Source organism: Vitis vinifera, chromosome 3 (genome assembly GCF_030704535.1).
Source record: "Vitis vinifera cultivar Pinot Noir 40024 chromosome 3, ASM3070453v1".
NCBI classification, from domain to species: domain Eukaryota; kingdom Viridiplantae; phylum Streptophyta; class Magnoliopsida; order Vitales; family Vitaceae; genus Vitis; species Vitis vinifera.
The window spans coordinates 1,935,502-1,957,104 of NC_081807.1; the positions used below are offsets into that span (position 1 = coordinate 1,935,502).

At 31.6% G+C, this 21,603-nt stretch overlaps 3 protein-coding genes across 6 annotated transcripts; 1 reads left to right on the plus strand and 2 right to left on the minus strand.

Moving 5' to 3' along the window:
* Positions 1-301: 301 nt before the first annotated feature.
* Positions 302-5,349, minus strand: LOC100265901 (uncharacterized). Its single transcript, XM_002280288.4, has 10 exons — positions 5,151-5,349; positions 4,977-5,035; positions 4,847-4,887; positions 4,398-4,429; positions 3,664-3,692; positions 2,496-2,532; positions 2,208-2,264; positions 1,870-1,946; positions 1,002-1,075; positions 302-528 (listed from the first exon to the last, which is right to left on the minus strand). Exons 1-10 carry the CDS (start codon positions 5,223-5,225, stop codon positions 509-511), a joined length of 501 nt encoding a protein of 166 aa, XP_002280324.1. The 5' UTR covers positions 5,226-5,349; the 3' UTR covers positions 302-508.
* A 3,866-nt stretch (positions 5,350-9,215) lies between these two features.
* On the minus strand, positions 9,216-13,388 carry LOC100262390 (G2/mitotic-specific cyclin-2). 4 transcript variants are annotated; one of them, XM_010648333.3, is made up of 12 exons: positions 13,005-13,387; positions 12,797-12,863; positions 12,525-12,660; positions 12,350-12,406; positions 12,233-12,251; positions 11,986-12,138; positions 11,745-11,873; positions 11,443-11,532; positions 10,246-10,467; positions 10,059-10,157; positions 9,710-9,888; positions 9,216-9,599 (listed from the first exon to the last, which is right to left on the minus strand). In XM_010648333.3, exons 2-12 carry the CDS (start codon positions 12,852-12,854, stop codon positions 9,467-9,469), a joined length of 1,275 nt encoding a protein of 424 aa, XP_010646635.1. In that variant the 5' UTR covers positions 12,855-12,863; positions 13,005-13,387; the 3' UTR covers positions 9,216-9,466. The 4 variants fall into 4 exon arrangements, with proteins under 4 accessions (XP_010646635.1, XP_010646626.1, XP_010646632.1 ...); XM_010648324.3 differs by having other exon boundaries at positions 11,980-12,138; XM_010648330.3 differs by having other exon boundaries at positions 11,980-12,138; positions 13,109-13,386.
* Positions 13,389-18,517: 5,129 nt separating this feature from the next.
* Positions 18,518-20,355, plus strand: LOC109122297 (uncharacterized). Its single transcript, XM_019218821.2, has 4 exons — positions 18,518-18,924; positions 19,004-19,165; positions 19,858-20,019; positions 20,110-20,355. Exons 1-4 carry the CDS (start codon positions 18,628-18,630, stop codon positions 20,353-20,355), a joined length of 867 nt encoding a protein of 288 aa, XP_019074366.1. The 5' UTR covers positions 18,518-18,627.
* Positions 20,356-21,603: the final 1,248 nt, after the last annotated feature.

Genomic DNA, 21,603 nt, shown 5'->3' on the forward strand with positions numbered 1-21,603 from the left:
CGATCACCTGGCCCAGAGGGCACAACCCAAAGAGGGCCATATAGAACGGCCCAGCCCCCATACCATGCGATTTGTCATATCAAAGGGGGAACAAATGAAAAAGACGTCAACGTCATAGAGAGACTGATTGATCTTTTGGACTGTATTATCAAAGATTTAAGGCATAATTTATCAACTATTTTTCATTTGATCACACCTGGTCTGAAAAATGTAACATTCACAACGTAAAAGCTTTTGCATATAGGCATAGCGTAAAGAATTAACCTCCACCTGGACCCCATAATCACTAGCTCAAGGTAACTAGAGATTGAACAAGCTATATTTTGGAAATGCACGCACTGTTCAGATTTGTAAGGTTATATACACAAATATGAGAAAAGGAGTAGGTATGACATTACTCAAAGTAAATCATTCTCATAAATCATAACTAAAATGATTATGAATTCGATGTACATACACATTGTGTAGCATCCAGTGGGGGCCGTGCCTGCTTCAAATGCTGTTGATCTCATATTCTACAATTTGCAGCTGAACACCAAGACGAAGTCCACAAATTCAAACATGTTAGTTTGTAAAGCATATAATGCAAATTGAGAAAAAATAGCTTGTTCACTTTGGCGGTATGAGGAAAGTTGCATTAGATTATATTCACTTAGGATGATGCCCAAGGCAAGATTAAAGGTCATTGGTGATCAAATCATATATTTCTTGGCTTTTAACATGCTTATCAGATCTAAATTGGTTTGAGAAATAAGCTGAAGGCAGTGAAACAAAAAAAAAAAGGTTGGCTGCTAAGAAGCCGATAAGTAACTTGGGACATATCCCAGCAGAAGGTTCAAAACCATGGGGTGTGAAGATAACATTGTTCGTTTTTCTTTCTTGGGTTTGCAGATAACATTTTGTTTGCAATTCCCATCAAATGTGTTAAACAAAATTCATGATGCCCTCCAAAAGTTGCAAGCAATTCTCAAATAGCTTTAATCAAGTCAGTAAATACTCACTGCAGTAAACAAATTGGTTGAGATCCAGGGTCACCCTGCCTTGCTTAGCAGTATCAAAAGAATTAAACAGATTCCTACAAAAAGCAAAACAAGGAGATAACAGTCTAATGAGTTAAATGCAGAAGAACTACCAATAATTTTTTAATTCTGTTCTACTGTGTTTCTGAGTATTATAGCCCACAGAAGTTTGTTGAATGGCTTATATTTTTTTCATCCTGTTGTAATATTTACAATAAAAAGTTTGTTCACAAGTAAAAAGTCCCAGGTTTTTTGTTATCCAATGTTTGTTGAATTTTTTTTCTTCAGTGCAGATAAAACAGAATGGAAGCATTCAGTCTTTTGAATTCAGGAATTATTTCAGAATGATTCAATAAAGGTTGGATTATGTGTTTAAAATAGTACAAAACGAGTTTGAGAGTAAATTCAGTCAGAATATTTTGTAGCATCTGTTGGGCTTCACTTCAGGTCAGACTACCGTCATTAATGTGTGTCAGTGTGTGTATTATGAATTATGATTGGGTTGGGGTTTCACTTAAGGTCAGACACCATTAACCTTCAATTGGAATGTTTTGTTAAAAATGGTAGAAAATCAGAGATCATGAATTTGTTGTGCTTCACTTCAGGTCAGACACCATTAATAAGGTGGGTGGATGTGTTGAGCATTTGGTTCAATTTGATGACAAAGATGATGATCAGCATTTTGTTGAATTTGACCTACAGGGATGGTGATGAAAACTGACATTTTGGTTCCATAGTCTATGCATAGGCACTTTGGTGCCTCACATATTCATGTTACCATCAAACATAATTGTCTCATCATAGAATATTCAGCATGATGTATGCATGTATGACAGTACAAGTTACCTACCGAGCAGACTGTATAAATATACAGAGAGATATGAAGTCATCCAACCGGAATCTTCCATTCTTCTTGTGATCAAAGCTCTGAAAAATCAAGAAGAAAACAGAGTGGTAACTTGCACTAGAATTTTCTGAACAGGATCTGCAGTTCATAAAAACTAAACATAGTTCTTATTGAGCAGTTAAAAAACAAGATTTCTTCTAATTCTACTTCTAAATATGAATCTTTGCCCTAGACATCAAACCGTAAATTCTAGCTATATTGGAAAGTAAACAACTCTGTTACCCTGTTTAACAAAAAAAATCTGCTCTAGTCAGATTTTATTTTCTTTATTTATTTTTTACCTCACAGACAGTGTAAAAAGCAGGAGAGTCGAGGGAGAATCCAATTTTCACCAATCCCTGCAACCATATATGAGTAACACTGGCTTTTCATTAACAGTATTGTGAAAATGAACATCAAAGAAGAAATAATACAAAGAAAGGTATAAACAACTAGGGTATCAGTGATAGAGTCAATAAGAAAAGAGGAAGATGAGTTTACTGGACAAGGTTTGAGTTGTCAAACATGCCACAAAGTCTACAAACCCCATTTATTCATCCAAGCTACAGAGAAAATTGCATAAAACATACCTCATAAACTTCATCAGGAACAAGGAATCCACGACCCCTGTACCAATGAACAAAAGTAATAACATGGTTTTAAAATTTATTTTTGTGTAATAAACACTTCCAGTCTCAAATATCTAAAACCAAAGGGACAGTCCTAATAACAGGTACACATCAGCAATAAGATCGATAAGTCGAAGTCTTATAAGAGCAAACTGAAATGTTAACAAAATACAAGAGTTCAAGAATTGCTTCTCACCCTGCTCGCATAGTATGGCCATGAATATCAACTTTAAAATATGTATAGATTTTACGTCCCAGATATACCCAAGTTCACCAACAATTTAACTGATGTACTCAGTTATCAGTTTATTACCAAGAACATCTTACTTGTCATCAATTTTACGATTGTCAAGCATACAACCTACTCACAGGAAAGAACATAACTCACTAAAGGTACAAAGGAATATCAGTTTCAGCTGTCAGTTCATTTTTAAAGCAGGCTCTTCTAATTAGTATATACATTTTGAATGCATCTGTTGCGATTAACCCACCCAACTAAAATTCTTTGATAAAGATAGATAAATAGTTCAATTTGACATGTATATGTCACCAAGCTAAAAGTAGATTTACTGTTAAAAATCAATCAGAAAAACAATTCTTTCATAGCCTTAAGCTTATTTGGATAGTGTGGTGGGAAAGAAATGCAAGAATTTTTTAGGACAAGTGGATGACTTAATAGATGATATGTAACCTAATTTATTTATATTCCTCCTTCTGGGCCTCTATTACTACCACTTTTAAGGGCATTCATCTTAATGTAATTCAACTCGATTGGAAAGTAGTAGGCAGATCTAAGGGTTAGGATAGCAAAGGGAGGAGATGCTTTAATTATAAAGTTTCTTGTGGTTCTCCAAAAATGTACACTTCTTCTTAGTATATTGGAGAAGGTTTCTCCACCTCTTGTTTTGATAAGAGCTTGCAAATTTTAGGAAGAATTTCTCACCATTTCTTGTACTTTTAAATCCATATTAATGAATGTTTGTTTCTGGTAATTTTTATTTTTTAAAGGCAAATTCCTTTGTATCAAAAAACATGTTGTCACGCTGAGGGCATGCGTAAAATACATGGAAAAAAATTAAACATGAGTGTAAATGTGTGTAAAATTCAAATATGTAAGATGGTGAATTACCTCTCTAGGTCCGCAAACGCTTGTTGAACCTGCAAAGAATTTAAAAGTAAATGAAATGTTACAAAAAACCTTGGAAGGATACATGTTGTTCTTCCACTTTGAGGTGATACTTTCTGTGATAGAAATTATATATCCAGAAAGAACAGCATGAAGTATGATACTAAATGATAGACAATAACAATATTATCTATGTATAAAAATATCCCTTAAACCAGTGTCCTGGGCTGGTAAAGAAAATTATTAGATAGAAATAGACACTGATGGAATTAATAGGTTCCTGGTGTTCATCAAACGGACACAGAAAATCGGCATAAAAATACATACTATCCCTAGAAAATGAGCAAATTGACATTACAACCCTAGAGAAATGCTATAACCATAAGTCACCAGTGTCTCTCACAACAGTTGGGATGTTGCCAGCTTCAAATTATATCATTTAGACTCTATTTAGGTTTTAGAAAGTGTGAGAGAATAGAAAAGACAAAGGAAAGAAAAAGGAAGGAAAAATAATTAAGAAAAAACAAATTTGAGTCAATAAGTTTCATTCTATTTCATTCTCCATCTCATTTATTTTGATATTTTCTACTCAACCAAACAAAGTGACATTCCTCAAACCCCCCTCCCCCCTTTTCCTTTCCCTAGTGGTTCCCAAGATCCCAACAGAGCATAATTTTTCATTTAAAACGCTATACCACAAAAAAGTGCCAATGCATTCAAGGAGTAAACGAACTAACCTTCAGAAGAAACTTGTTAAGCGCAACAAACTCTGAGAAAGAAATAAATTAAGCCAAGTAAGAGAGAGAATCCAACATCACTTCTAAATTAAAAAATCTCAGCACAAAAAGATACAATCGAAATCAAAGTAACAACTAACATCAATTGTGCTTCCTATCATATATCATAAACATGTACTCTAATCTACCGTATCAGGATCATTCTTTTAGGGCTTTTTCCTATATTTCCTCTTCTAGAAATTTCATTCTCCAACTCACGGAACAGAAATATTTCTTAAAAGCACCATCGATGGCCATTTCGGACTCAGAACAAACAAATCACAAGTTTAAACTCGTATCAAAACTCCAATTTTGCTTGTATTACGAAAATATCAATTTCAAAACCCATGAAAGCAAAGGCCACAGCAACAGTACATCAATTCTCGGAAATTATAACAAAATTATCACACCTTGGAAGTTCATAGTCCCATTCTTATCAAAATCATACATTCTGCAACAAAAAACCACAAAAATTGAAAAATAAATAAATAAATTGGAGTTCAATAGTCGATCAATTGAATTGTGAGACAGAAAATGAACCTGATCATTTGCTGAACGATAGAGAGAGGGAATTCGAGGTTCCCGACGGCAAGAGTTGTCTGATGATCACAACGCCGTCGATTTCAAAAGAGAAGAAAAAGTATTACAACAACGTCGTTGCGAAGTGTCAGGTGAAGATCCAAGAAGGCTAAGGTTTTGAAGAAGAGAACGAACCTTGAGCTGAGTCGCAGTGATGCTTCCGGTTTTCTCTGAGTCAACTCTGTTGAACCACTCTCTCAGATTCTCCATTGCCTTCAAGCTTGGAAGTATTCGGCAAAACGCTTCGTTTTAATACCTTCGCAAAGCTACGCTCCGCTCCCTTGCTGGAATCATATTCCCAATTTATAATCTTTGTTGAAATTCAAAATTTCCAAAAATATTTTAATAATTGTAGACTCATAACGTGTTTAATTCTATTTTTCAAAATTTATTTTAATTATTTTTAATTTATAAAAATAAATTAAAATATAAATAGCAATTATTTATTTCTAAATATAAAAGAGATTTTTATATATACCTGAATAGGAAAAGAAGGTAAAGTGAATATTATGTATGTAATGATATCGTGAGAAAAATAATTCCAAAACTCCTCGTTGTAAGTTTTTTTAGGGTAAAACCAAAACCACGAGACACATGTCCTTATTGCATGACTCGAAATGACAAAGTTCACTAATGAAAAGTTATAAAGCCTTGGAATGGTTAAACTTTAGGAATGAGAATGATGTTAAATGTTATAAAAAGATCGATTTGACCTTATTAATAAGCACATGATTTTTAGAAGAGATAACTAAGCCTTAAAATTAACGATTTGTATCAGAGTAAGGTCACGGGTTCACATCATCAAGTTCAAGCTCATGTTGTAAGCCTTGAGCCAACCATGAACCCATATGGCTCCGAATTGGTGCACATAAGTCCTTGAGGTAAGTCTAGGTAGCTCATTGCAAAATGGAATATATGTAAGCATTGTATGCATCAAGATAACTTTCGGACAAAATGGCTAAAGTCATGTTGTGAGCCTTACAACTTATTGGGAAATGATGGTTATATAAGTTGAAGAAACAACTCCTCTAAGGATGAGTGTGCATATAAGTCCTTGATGTAAAGCTTGAGGCAGCCCCTCATAAAATAGAAGTAAGCCTTTCCTTGGGAAATTATGGCCTATAAATGACCTTGAATGATTAGAAGTACATAAGCTGGAGAAACAAGCCCTCAATGGATGAGTATGTTCAAGTCCTTGTTGAGAGCCTCAGGCCACTCCTCGAGACATGACAATTTAACAAATGATCCCGATGTTAAAATATTTATATAGATGAATGGGAATTAGGGCACATCTTTTCCTAATGGATACTACTTACTTCAAATGATGTGTGTCTACTATTTTAAAGACACATCTCTTCTAATAAGTCACGAACAAATCTATAAATAGGAGTTCTCCTAACATTTCTCATTCATTCATCCATTCTTTCCACTCTTTCTCATTTCTTGTCATTTAAAACATTCAAGTTCTTCTTAGCTTCAAGTTTGGTCATTTCTCTTTTCTACAAAATATTTGGTATTCAAAAGAGTACAAATCAACAAATGATTCGTTGTTTTTTATGATTTAAAGTGTTACTATCACAAGAAAGTGATTGTTATATATTGGGAGATGATTATCAATAAACTATAAGCACCTAAGTGGGACAATTTTGTCTCAAGAACATAGAGTCAAACTCTAACCTCGATCAACCTTATTTGTGAGTTTTGATTTTCTACTTACTTTATTTTTATATTTATGGTACATTATCCATATATTTTTTAGTGATATGGATAACACCTTTGAGATAGTAAGTGTACAACTGGCTTACTACTAACCCAATGATGAGTGTATATAAATCCTTATTGTAATAGTTTTTAAATGAGATTATTGAATCTTTGGAACCAACAAGTGATATCAAGTTATGAGTTCTAGGCTCACAAGCATCATGTTAGGTTTGGAATGATGTCTCTTCTTCTAGATGAGTGCTAGTCCCCATTGTAAACCTCAAGATGGCTAAAAGCCTTGGGTTACTCCTTTAGAAATGTTGTCTTAAGAAATTACTCATGGATAGGCATGTATAAATCTTCATTATACCTCTTAAGATGGTTAAAATCATGGACTACTCAAAAGCAAAAATAAAATAAAATAAAAAATCTTGATAAACCTCGATGTGGGTCTATCCAAGTAATTGATGGTTTTTAGATAACATGATTAAAACCTTAATACTAACAAATTTCCTTGAAGTTTCAAGAATATAAGAGTGTATAACCTCCTATAGTAAGCTATGGGTTGCCTTAATTGAAAAGATTACTCAAGAAATGAACCAATAATGGGTACATGTAAGTCCATTGTAAGCCTTGAACTTATATTGTAATTTTTTTAATCATTGGCAATAAATAAAGAACGAATTTCCTTAGATACGAACTTAAAATTGTTACCAACGTTATCAGTGAGACACAAATTTATTTGTATTCCCTAGTAACTCCTTATTACCTTTAATGCAAACTTTTATCTATGACCATTAAATCAAAAACCTCAATTCAATTTCATAATTGAGGTGACCTAAGTTTATAGAATATGTCACAAGTCTCTTAACTTGGACATCAATAAACATTATCACTAAGATGTGAGCTGATTGACATCTACAAAATGTCCTCATTTTCTGTAACATTCATATGAGATCCGAATCTCATCATCCATACATAACGAATTGGTGTGGTATATTCATATCATAACATATGAACAGTAAGAACTAGCATTCTTATTGAGACTAGAACTCATAGGGAAGAAAATAGATTTATGGATGGAATCAAATATGCAGTATTTACAGACAAAAGTATTCGGTTATTGAGGAAAAATCAATATACTTCTAATGTCGAATCAAGATCAACTAGGACAGAAATAAAGCATTGGGTCGAACTCTTCTTTGGTGTCAAGGTAATAGCTATGAATAGTCATCGACTCCCGGGAAAGGGTAGAAGAATGGGACCTATTATGGGACATACAATGCATTACAGACGTATGATCATTACGCTTCAACCGGGTTATTCTATTCCACCTCTTAGAAAGAAAAAAACTTAAATCAAAATACTTAATAGCATGGCGATACATTTATACAAAACTTCTACCCCGAGCACACGCAATAGAGCCGTAGACAGTCAAGTGAAATCCAATCCACGAAATAATTTGATCTATGGACAACATCGTTGAAACCGTCAATCACACAATGATTAATAGTTCATTCATAGTTGATGACCACGTTCTTGATTTTTTTTTAAAATAATCGAAGTCATAATTGATGACTACAATGTTTTCACCACTTTAAAAAGAAAATCAAAATTGTAGTTACCAACTACAATTTTATGACGTGGACATGCGTGACGGAAATGATTGAACATTATTTTGAAATCAGGTTTAGTTTGTAGATATATTTTTTAAAATGAGTCATTTGGTTAAAACTCACAATTATGAGGAATGTCACTTCACATTAATTGCACCATGATGGCTCTAAGTTGATTCCAGGATGGATACAATAAGCTTTTGAACTTTGAAACTTGCTATATGGGGCATGCTGTATTATGAAGCTAGTAGGTGTTCAAACCAGCCAATTAGTTGAACATCTATGAACCACCAACTAAACTATTGGAATGAGAGATTGTTGAGGGAAGGTGAAACAGAGGGTATATAAGATGAGAAGTGCCCTGCTAAGCCAAGGAGACTGATACAAAACTCAGGAGCAAATTAAAGAAACTTAAGTTATAGGTTGCAGAGAACTTTGAGTGTTTTGGTAGGGTGGGTCAGCTCAGGCTCCCCCCCACTTAGGATTTGCTGGTTTCTTTTTTTTTCCACGAACAAGAAAAAAAAAACAAGGGGAATTTTTCTTTGTTCATTGGATGATCAAGAGTTAGAGGAATCAGCAACTCTTTCAAATATGCATCTTGGCATTTAGTCCCTTCATGAAATCAGACTAAATCCTTCCTTTACATATGGCATCCTGGCATTTAGTCCCTTAATGAAATCAAACTAAATCCTTCCTTTACATATGCATCTTGGCATTTAGTCCCTTAATGAAATCAGACTAAATCCTTCCTTTACATATACTCTTCTGCATATATAATTTTTTCAGTTCTTTTTGTTTACGCAGCCATGCATGATCACGTAGAGAATTAGCTTTGATCCATGCTATGAACATCTATTTTGGGAAAGGAATTCATACCGACACAGACCTGAATATTAGTTATCATTTGCACCAGAACAAAATGTCCAAAATATTCCAGGTGGAAAGCATTAAAATCCATATAACTGGCAGACTAATTAAGAAAACTAGGCCTGCATAAAGACTTCAGCAACAAAAGAATCCCACCAAAGAAAGTAGGGTTTTCTGACCTAACTAGGGGCAACATATTGCGTTAGTCACTACTACACACAAATATCACAACTCAGTAAGCTATAATCACTTTCTGACCATGCAGCACTAAAGGAGGAATTGAGCTGGTTCAGACCTTGCTGCATAGCCAAATTTATGAGTACTGTATTTCCTATGCACTCCAGTGAGCTTTCCTGTACCAGCCTTCTGATGGAAAGTAACCATCATCCTAGAGCATTCCCTGTTAGCACATAAGAACGGTTTATCATGATAGAAAATGGGATATTCCCTTATTTCCAAAATTTGTATCACAATAACAGGTGAGGAGCATAAATTCAAAAAACGACTCACATGAGCTGATCTTCAGAGTACGCAGTATGCCACTCAGATGTTTTACTCCATTGACTAGACTTGAGAACACTACACTGGGCAGTGTAAACTGCTGCAGCTGCTAGCAGAGATGGTGGGAATTTGAGCATTTCATACTCAACCAGGCATAGCTCAATGATGTAGAAGGACAGAAGCTCGAGCTGTCATAAAGCATAGGTTATATCAAAACTATTTTGATGAATAATAAGGAGAGAAGCTCGAGCTGTCACAAGCATACGTTATCAAGATTATTTTGCTGAATAATGAAGTATAATTAAAACTTGTTTGAGATTAAGCTGCCTTGTGGGAATCCTATTAGGCTAATACTAACCTTTCTGTCCGACTGAGCTGCCTTGAGGAATCTCCTCATGAATACGTATGGTGTTGGAACAGACATATTGAATTGTAAAGTATTCACCATGACTTTCTCCTATGGGAATAGAAGTTTGGTATTAATGAATCTAACCCATTAAGGCAAGAGATATAAGAGTAGCACTAAAGTACAACACGAAAAGTACCATATCCAAAACTTCCGTCCTTGTATAAGCCTTATCGCATATCACAATTAGATCCTCCACAATGGGAACACAAACCTCCTCATATTTACATGCCAAAAGCATGGCTGTCATGCCTACCAGTTGAAGCTTCTTTCTGCTCACTGTTTGCCGCTCTAGGAACCTGTCTATAAGGTTGACTGTGAGGAATAACGTCTCGTCCATGAGCTCAAATTTGTAGTGGACCTGTTAATTCAAAAAGGCGATTAATGATCCATCATTCTCAAGTACAACAAAAAGCAAGTGATGAAAAGAATCATCATATAGGCAGTGTGCTTGGATGTCTATTCAAAACAGAACCATTCCATTCTGTTTTTGGTAGCATTTTTTTTAAGGTGCTACTCCACAAACTCAATGGAATTGACTTTTTTTTAATGGAGAAGAAGAGGACCTATATCTCCTGAAATGATGGTGAAATCTTGGATGAAACTGACTTATTTTGCATGCTACTCCACAAACCCTATGTTTCCTTTCAAAGAAACAGATGTGAATATCAGGTCATAAAGATCAGTCTATAAATGCTTGAAAATGACTTGCTTTTTAATGCAATTAGACTTCCAAGTGCACCCCTAAAAGTTTCCTTTCAAAAAAGCAAACACGAATTGCGGTCACCGTAAAAGTTTCCTTCCAATAAATGCACAAAAAATTGCCCTGTACTTTTGGAAGCTAATAGGCTTACAAAGTGCGCCCTAAATGTTTCCTTTAAAAGAAGCAAATGCAAATATCAGTTATGCATGTATCAAATTGACTTGTTTCAAATGCTAATAGACTTTCTAAGTGCACTCTCATCTTTTCCATTCATAGAAGCAAATGTGAAAAGTGTCATTAACACAAGTCCAAATTTGTCTTGTTCTGAATGCTAATAGACTTCCAAAGTACACTTCAAATGTTTCCTTTCAAAGAAGCAAACGTAAATATCGGTCATATACTTGCATCAAACTGACTTGTTTAAAGTTCTAGTATACTTTCTTGAATTACAGTCATTAACATCAGTCCAAAATTGTCTTATTCTGAATGCTAAACGATTCCTTTCAAAGGAGCAAACGTGAATAACCACATAATTAAGCATCAAACTGACTTGTTCCAAATGCTAATAGACTTTCTAAGTGCATTCTCATATTTTCCTTTCAAAAGAACCAAACCAAAGGAAAACTCATATACCTCAATAAGCCAATCAATGAGGATAGCCCTCATTTTCTGGTTGATATCGAATTGAAAGGACATGTAGGTCGGTGATACACAGCTGAGACTCTGCATAAAATGAATATTGCTCAATGAATCAAACCTATATGCATGGCCAATACATTCTATAAAAGGTCATTGCTCTTAATTGTTCCATTACAATAGAAGTAAATCATCAGTCAATTGATGAAAAAAATAAATTTATAAGACCAACGAAGCAGTATGGGCGTATAAAATTAGACAATTTCATAATGAAACAAGTCTGTTTTCAGTAAAGCTACCTCAGTTTTCCTGTAGAAATGATATATATCATCTATGTACTCAACAACAGCAAGCGGGTTTTCTATATCAGAACCGTCGATATCCAAGACAAGGTCATCTTCCATTGCATCTTCCATTTCAATCTCCTCCTACAGATTGGTGCTAGGATATTAATGGTTTTATTTTATTTTATTTTTTCGGTTTCTCATCTCCAATGCATATAGGAAAAAAAAAAAAAGTAAGGTTAGTAGATACGCAAACAATTTCATCGATTTCATCTAGTATTGCTTCTGTATGCTTCACAAACATTGGGGTGGAAGCATCAATAACATCCCTAAACTCTCCAACATCTTCAATCTTGCAATCCTCATGGCCACTCAAATTTGAGGCCAAAGTTGTTGGTTTCTCAATTTCCTGTTAACATAATTATTTCAAGAAAAAATCAATCCAATTTTCTTTGTAAAAGAAACAAAGGGGGGGTTTCAGTTCAATTCTGCTGCTCCCTCACCATTTCTCCTGCAAAGTTCCTAAGAAAACACCAAGGAAACTAATCAACATCAATGAGAAATGAGCAAAATGGATTTCAACATAATAAGAAAGAGATTTTAAAAAATAGATTTCCAACCTTGTTGTTTGTATATATGCTAAATTTTCTGGGTTCTTCATGCAGATGGCATCTTTCCTGAGCAAAATAAATTCAAACTTATGGCATGGAACTGAGGAAAAACAGATAAAAATGGAGTTTAAGACCAGGAAAAATGCCTAAAGCTAGAGCTTCTATTTGGGATAATGGGAATCACCCTGAGGATTCTCTTTTTGTGATCACGCAAGGCTGAAGGGTAGCTCCCAAGATGTTCTGATCGATGTTGCCTAGAGCTCTTCGGTTGCTGCGTTTCATCTGTGGAACAAACTTGGAACCACCTATCCTCAAAGCACCTTATAGATTTGATAAAACACAGAGAAAAATCAAAACAAGAAGATCTTGTAATTGGAAATCCTACAGCTCAATTAAAGGAGCTAAATCCAAAGAATTTAACCAAATCTACAAAATCTCATCCTCAATTGAATCTACCTTGCTGGTTTGAAGCTCCATTGAGATCGGATTTTGCTTGGTGTGATCCAGAGTCCATTTTGATTGCCTTCAAGACCAAAACCAGAAAAAAGTAAGAATCCATTTCCAAGACACATTCAAGAAAACCAAACAAGGTGGCAAAACCATGGATCTGTAGAAAGATTATCAACAAAACCAAGAAAAAAAGAACAACTAAAACCCAAAATACCCTATATCACTCTTAATCAACAGAAGAAGAAGAAAACTGACGATCAGCAACGACCCTAGATAATTCAACCACAAAACATCCAACCCAGAACAACCCTTTATTACTTTTTCTCAAACTGAATGAAATGGGGTTGAATCTAAGCTGATTTGCGTCGAACTTAGATCCCCGAACTCCACACCGACGCCACCCACAAAGCCGTTCACCTGATGAATTATCTTACTCTCCTCTCTCTCTCTCTCTCTCTCTCTCTCTCTCTCTCCGACTCTCGTACTGTCTCTTGGCTCTTTGTGGTTTCCTATATAAATGCTAAAAGAGACGAAGAAAAAAGGGAAAATGAACAGTGAGATAGAATCGAAGAATTCGGGTGGTGTCTACACAGCCGAAGCTCACTTCTATATTTGAAAACAACGGCTACTAAATAGCGGCCGTCCGATGTGAATAAAGAGAAATCGGTCGTTGGTGTTTCAACGGCTATCTTTTCATGGGAGTTTGAAATTTGGTGAGGTGGGGTTGTGCTTGACGCGCTCTAGCATCAAGCGATTGGTACGCTCTTGGCCACTTAGGGTTTAGAATGTTCTTTTGCCACGTGGCAAACTTTTTCATTTTTTTCTTTTCTTTTTTTTTTTTGCCCTTTTAATATATTTCTTCTAGTTCAAGTGTTCCCCTCCCATGATATGAAAAATACCTTATTCTTCTTTTCTTTTCTTTTTTTCTTTTTTTTTTGGCTTAATTATTTTTAGGTAGCATGACACAATCCATAAATTTCACTTTAAATTTTTATATTATTATAATTGATATTTTCTAAAGACAAAACCTATTCACAATGGAAAAGAACCTAATTAACAAATGTTTTGAAACAAAATTTTTCTAATAAAATTAATTGATATATTATTTTGTATACAAATATTTTCCAACATAAATGGAAGAGAGTGTCATGGGTGATATTATCAAAATGCAAAATTGGTAAATAAATGGCTAAAGACTTGTGTTTATCTAAAGATTAGATGATAGATGGATGAGAAACTCAATTTTTCTCCTTATTCTTCAAATTTAAAATTTTACTTAAATACCACCATTGAATCTTTGATGATAATAAAAAAATTAAAAAAAATTTAAATTTATCATTTTAAGAAAAAAAAAAGAAAAAAAAAAGCAGGTATTTATCTTTTTGGCACTAATAAATTTGCATTTAGAGCATGGTTAGAACACAAGTAAATGGGATCATTTAAGTTTAGATTAATAATTAAAAATTTATTTTTATGGAAATCAAAACTTACTTTGAACAGTATTTGAATTCCACTTTTCGAGATGATTTTATAATTCTCCTTCATTTCGGTTCTTTTTTTTTCCATACTAAATACCCTTTTAAGATACCATCGGAATATATGAGAATAAGTATGAAATTACGATGGAAATAGAAATAAATCATTAATAACGTAAAAAAAAAAAAAGAAGTTAAAATTTTAACAAGAGTAAGTTTGATTTGTCAAAGAATGAACATTTTTTCTTTTTCTTTTTTTTTTTTAAATAATATAAATGGGAAATAGAATGAATTTCCTAATCCAACATCTCAACCATTCCCTCATTACTTAATTACCATTTCATCTCAACCATGCCCCATTTGCATAATTACCATTTTTGTAATATTAAGAGTCAATTTGTTAGTGATTTTAGAAAGTACTTTGATTTTAAGAAGTGTTTTTGAAAAAAAAAAATAGATGTTTGGCAAAACTTAGTAAACACTTTCAAAAATCTAAAAAATCACTTGTAGTATTAGAAATCACTTGTAAAAAACACCTGATAAGTGATTCTCTTAAAAAAAACTTTAAAATAAAACACTTTCATTAAAATCCTATTTTGTAGTGATTCAAAGAAGCCTTTTTAATATTTTTAATATTTGAAAATTTTTATTATTTAAGTATTATAAATGTTAAAAATACTTTCTAAAATTACTTCCAAAAACATTATAAAAATACTTTAAGTGAAAACACTACCAAACACATCCTGAACCGCAACCAATTATATAATTTAGGACTTTGATAAACTAATAAAAATGATAGTGTACATTGCACAATTGATATATTATATCTTCAAACCCTCTCCTAGTAAAATTCTCCCATACAACAACTAACCACAACCTTGTATATCACCTTTTATGTCCCTTTTGAAACTTAATTCAATGTCACCTATTACCAGTCACGTGAGTAGGAATGGCAACGGGGCGGGTTTGGGATGAGTCGCCCCCATCCCAACCTTGCCCCGTTTATTAAAAACAATTCTCATCCCCGTCCCGTTTAAAAAATAAAATGGGGCGGGTATGGGAAATTCCTAAACCCACCCCACCCTGTCCCGTTTAGCTTTTTTTTTATAAATTACTTTTAAAATTTTTAATTACATTAAAATAAATATATTTTATAAATAATAAAATTATTATATTTTTTATAACTTATTTTATTAAATTTTTTTATTATTATCTGTATATTAAAAATAGTAAAATAAAATTTTAAATTAAATTTTAAAATTAATTTTATATGTAAACGGGGCGGGGCGGGATGGAGCAATACCCAAACCCTCCCCGGGTTTAAAAAAAAAATCTCATACCCGTCCCAGACCCATTTATTAAATTTAAACCCCGTCCCATTAGGGGGGACGGAGTAAGTACCCGAAAAAACCAGCCCCGTTGCCATCCCTACATGTGAGTACCACATCATCCTCCCACAAAAATAGAGTCTTAATTGACAACTAAGGTTTCAGTTCAAAAATGAAATTGTAATTGACAATTGAGATTTTACTTAAACAATGAAATATTAATTAATAATTTAAGCTTCATTTTTTAACTGAAATCTTAATTAGCAATTGAGGTTTTAGGTTGCAATTGTCACTTCATTTTTTAACTGAAGTCTTGGTTAACAATTAAGGCTTCAACTTAAATTTTAAAAATATATATTTTAATGAAATGGCTCTAACTTGATAATAAAAATGTCATCTTGAATATAAGTTTGACAAAGTGGTTAATATTTTTTCCCTTTTCTCATAAAAAGACTATTTTGGCCCAAAACCAAAAAAATAATAGGGTTGAAGTTTTGAATGATAGGATGGAAAGAGGTCAATGAATATGGTATTTTGACCAAACTAGTCATTAGACATAGTTAGGTTCAACTGATTGACTTGGGTGAAAAAGCAACTTTGATCATTCGAGTCTCTAATTTGACAAGTTACTGAATTGGCTAAACTTTTGGCTCAATCGAATACTAGTCCCAAAGGAGCACTCAAGCCTCATTTTTATCACCTTTGATTTTGATGATTTATCTTTTGATTGATGAAATCTATCGATAAGAGCACAAATCACTTCTATTATTTTTAACTTGAATTTTGTTTTATTTAGTTGATTTAAATTGATTTTTTTTTTAACCAATTGAATTAAAAAAAAAAAAAAAACCTTTTGATTACATAAGACTTTTAATCAGAGTTATTAAAGTTACCTATCTCTATATAAAAATAAAATAAATAAATAAAATAAAATAAAAATCTCACAATATAATATTTTCTAAAATTTAAAAATTAATTATTAAACTGCTAATGAAGATAGTTATTCTTAGAAGAAAACCTCCATATTTCTTTTATAATAATAAGAAAATATTTAGAAAGAATATATTCTAATAAAAAAATAAAGAAATTACTTTGTGTTTAAGAGTATTTTTTATATTAAAAAATATACTATACTTTTTATCATGGTTTTAAAAAATGGATCGGACTGGTCGGTCTGATCGTCGGCCGATTCAATTATATTTTTTAAAAAATTTTACAGTATAAAAACAAAGTCATTTTGATGCTTCTGTCATCAAAACGCCCTCGTTTTTGAGGATATAAAAACATTACACCACTGTCTGGCCACCCAACTGCCCGATGCAAAACCCGCTGCCGTCCCCCCTCACCCCTTCTTCTTCGCTGGAATTTGAAACTAATTTCTAATTTTTAAATAAAATTTTAATTTTTAAATAATATATAAATCATTATTTTTATTTTTATAATTATTTTAAACGAATGAACCGTGAATCAGTAACTTTCCCAGTTTAATGACTTGTTCGGTTCTAAAAACATTACTTTTTATTTTTATAAATAATATTAATATAGAAACACTTCTTAAAATCACTTCTTAAAATCACTTCTCACTAATCGCAACATTTTTCATAAAAGTAAAACTCAACGCCAAATAAGATTTTGCAAATTTCTTCTAATTTAAGTCATTTCACATTTTTCATTCAACGCATTTGAAAATAAAAAACTATATATAAAATAAAAAAAAATGGAAATAGAAAATCAAAAAATAAAAATTATATTTTTTAGTTTTTTTTTCATTTTCATAAATCTTAAATATATTTGGTAGTTTTTATCAAAATATAAAATATAAAAATTAGTATGCATGTGAACAAAACTAAAATAAGACCTTTTTTATGATATTTCCATGTATTTCCACAAAATTCCAATATTCATAAGTGAGTAATAATATTAACTTCAAATTTTAAAATTTATTTCAAAAATTTTGAAAATCAAGAAATTTTTAACACCTATACTTTTTTTTCTCATTTGTTCTATCCAACTTTAAAATTCAAAAATAGATTATCAAAAATGATTTTTAAATTTTAGGTTATAAAAAATCAAACAATAAACAAATAAAATAACAACCAAATATATATCCCTTGATTTATCTTAAAAAATTCAAAAGAAAGGGAGTAAAAGAAAAATATATCCGAATAAGCCTTTATAAATTGAATTCTCAAATTTGAGAAATAAAATTCTATAAGATTACGTTTGTACCAGAAATTATTATGAAAAGAAAAAAATATTAAGAAAAATAATTTTCTAATGTTTGGTTGTATTATAAAAATATATATAAAACATAAAAATAAATAAATATAATTAAATAAATTAAAAATATTATATATTTACAAATTATTTAATCTTTATGTCCATGAACTAAAATTAGTGAAATGTTTTTAAAATAACATATAAAAATAATTTAATTAATTTAAATTTATTTTTTATTTTCTTATCGTCTCTTTTTTTTTTTTTTTTTTAACATAACCTAAAAAAATTTCCGAATTTAATTTCATACCTAAAATAACAACTCTCCTATATATAAAACTGTACATTATTCATATTATAGTTATTTGTTGTGTCATTAATAATTTTTATTAATAAAAAAGATAAATTAATTAATATCATTAATTTTATAATAATTGTATATTAAAGATAATAGAATAATGTCTTTTTTATCCAACTAAAGAAATTCTTGATTTTGATTTTATCTTTTTTTTTTTTTTTTTTTTTTTTAACAAGTAAACATAACCTAAAACCTCGGAGATCAAATCCAACTTCCCGATTATGGGACCTATACTTTCTGATATGATTTATCGGGTTTTCGAAAAACAACATGATTTACAATTTTCTTCTAAATTAAATTTTAAAAAAATATCAATATTATCCTTTTATCTTTTACAAATAAATGCATTTTTTAAATTATTCCACAAGAACCCTACGTCTTGTGGTGTAGGCATTGTACAGAGGGAGAGAGTTCTCTTCTTAGAATCATCAAGGCATAGCTTTCGTCACCCCCACTGCAATGGAGAAGGTGGAGAGAATTCTGTGGCGCGTGGTACCTGGTATGAAGAGGTTTCTCATCCTCTCCAAGACGCTCTCATTTTCATGTCTCCTCTTCCCAACTTACATCTCAATGATCTCATGGCTCCTGAGGATCCGATCTCCTCTCTCACGTCTCCTCTTCCCATCTCTTCTCTCATGGGCTCTCGTCAACTATGTTCTTGCAACATTCGCCTGCCACAGCTTCACCAATCCAGCCATCTTGAGTCGGATTTTTGGCTCATCCGAGACTCGCCGGAAGATTTCTGACCTTGGCTTTGTGAGTTTGGATTGATCCCATCTCTCTCTCTCTCTCTTGTGTTTTTGGGTAATGGGTGATTGAAATATTTTGGTTGCAGGAGCGTCATATTCAGATACTGGAGGGGTTTGGGTGGACGTTTTATTTTGATCTTTGTATCCCACTTCTTTTGATGCATGAGAGTTGTTTGGCTTGGTTCGCTGCCCTGGTTGCTTCCTGTTTTTCCAGCCGGTTGCAGAGGTCTTCTAGTATGAAGAAGCAGGTGATGACGAATCCAAACCCATGATTTTTTCTTAAAATGGCCAAAAAAAATAAAAATAAAAATAAAAAAACCTTTTTAGAATCGTTAATGTGTTGTCATTTGTACATCTATTCATAACTATTTTGACTTTTTGACTCACTGCTTCTTTCTATCCTAGTAAATCATAAGAATGAAAATTAAATTATTTTCTAGAATAATAATAAATAAATAAAATTTATTATCATAAAATTTAAAAATCAGATCTCATACTTATTAGAATTTTGATTTCAAATATTTTCGTTTTAGGTTAAAAAATTTGAAGATTTTTTTTTAAAAAAAATAAAAAAATGAATAAATTATTTTATATGTAATTTTAAGCTTATTTCACTTTTTTTCCTCTTTTGTGTGAATATTAAATAATTTATAAATATACATATATATTTAATTAATTTGAATTATATTTAATTTTATTATACATTTTTTATAATAAAATTAAACATCAAAAAAATCATTTTTTTTTATTTTTTTTTTCTTGGTAGGAAGCATTTGATTATAGAGAAATTTTGAAATCATATCTTAAAAAGAAAACTATTAAAAACGAGGATAATTTTTATATTTTTAAAATTTTGACTAAATAAAATCAGAGATGATAAAAAAAATTATATTCTATGAATATGAATATTAATTAATTTTTTGTTGGTGTTGTTTAACAGATAAAATTGATAATGACTTGGTGGGAAGATGATGATTACAAAGAAGAAGAATACGGAGAGGAGTTGAGGATAGAGGAGGAGGAGGAGAAGGCTGAAGATCAGTTGAGGATAGAGGAGGAGGAGGAGGAGAAGGAGAAGGCTGAAGATCTGAAGAAATGGATGGTTTTGAAGACTAGAGAAGATGAAATGAAGAAAGAGGAGGAAGCGAGGAGGGAGGAAATGATGAAGAAAGTGATGGAGAAATTGAAGAAGGAGAAAGAAAAGCATAAAGGGTATAGGAGGAAGTGGGAGGAGGAGAAGGAGGAGAAGGCGAGGCTGAATGGAGAGCTGTGTGTCGCAACCAAGTGGGCTGACTACTGCCAAACCTTTCTGCAGAACTATGAAGAAGAGAGGCGAAAGTGGGAGGAAGAGAGGAGTGAACTGACTGCAAAGCTCTCTGCCGCACAGAAGTCCTCAGATCTTTACCAGCAACTTTTGCACGAATGCAGTTCTTTTTAATGGCCCAAAAATGATTTTTAGTTTTTACATTAGCAATTAAGGTTTTTTTTTTTTTTAGTCATTTTTGTTTTTATTATTATTTTTATTAAATTAGTATTTTGGATTATTTTATTAAAAGGAGCATTAGCACGCATTTAATTCAAAATAATTAATTTTACACATGCTTGAAACTCGCATTGATTCAAAATTAATTTGGTTTAAATTTATCTTATAAAAATTAAAGTGTAAATCAAGAGAGTGATTTTTAATATTTTTCTATTTTGGACTCACATGAATATTGATTGAATAATCTAAAGTGAAAATTCGCCTCTTAATTCATAAATGATGGATAATTACTTCCCAGCTATTAATACTTTAATGTCTTAATTAGTATATAATTTAATTTAACATTGGTTATTTGCCATCAACCATTAATTAAAAAATAAAAAAAATTAAAACATAATAATAATAAAGCTTTATTTATTCTTCTTGTTGAATTTTTAAAAAAAATGTAAGAGAAATTAAATTTTAAATTTAAACTCAATAAATTTATTTATATATTACTCATAAAAATTATTATTGACATTTTTTTAGATTTTAATTAAACAAAAAATCTACCTATTGAGATTTCTTATGTAATGAGTTCAAAAATGGCTTTTCTTTCCGGGCCATTTAAGGAGGATGATGAGGTATTTAGAAATCCAATGAAAATGTATTTATTACATAAATGTTTTTAATTTTATAAAAAAAACCCACAAATTGTTAATGTGATGTAGCATTTTTCTTTCTAGAATTTATGAAAGGTTGAGGAGAAAATGTCTATTAAGGTTTTCTTTTTTTCTTTTTTTTGGTTTTTGGACCATACAATTTTGTTTTTATAATTATTTTTATTAAATTAGTTTTTTGGATTATTTTATTGAAAGTAACATTAGCACGCATTTAACTCAAAATAATTAATGCTATCGCAGTGATTCAAAATTAATTTGATTTAAATTTATCTTACAAAAATTAAAGTGTAAATCAAGTGACTGACTTTCAATATTTTTCTATTTTGGACTCACATAAATATTGATTGAATAATCTAAAGTGAAAATTCGCCTCTTAATTCATAAATGATGGATAATAACTTGTCCTAGCGTCTTAATAATTTAATGTCTTAATTAGTATATAATTTAATATAACATTGGTTACTTGCCATCAACCATTAATTAAAAAATAAATAATTTAAAATTTAAAAAAAATAAAGCTTTATTTATTCTTCTTGTTGAA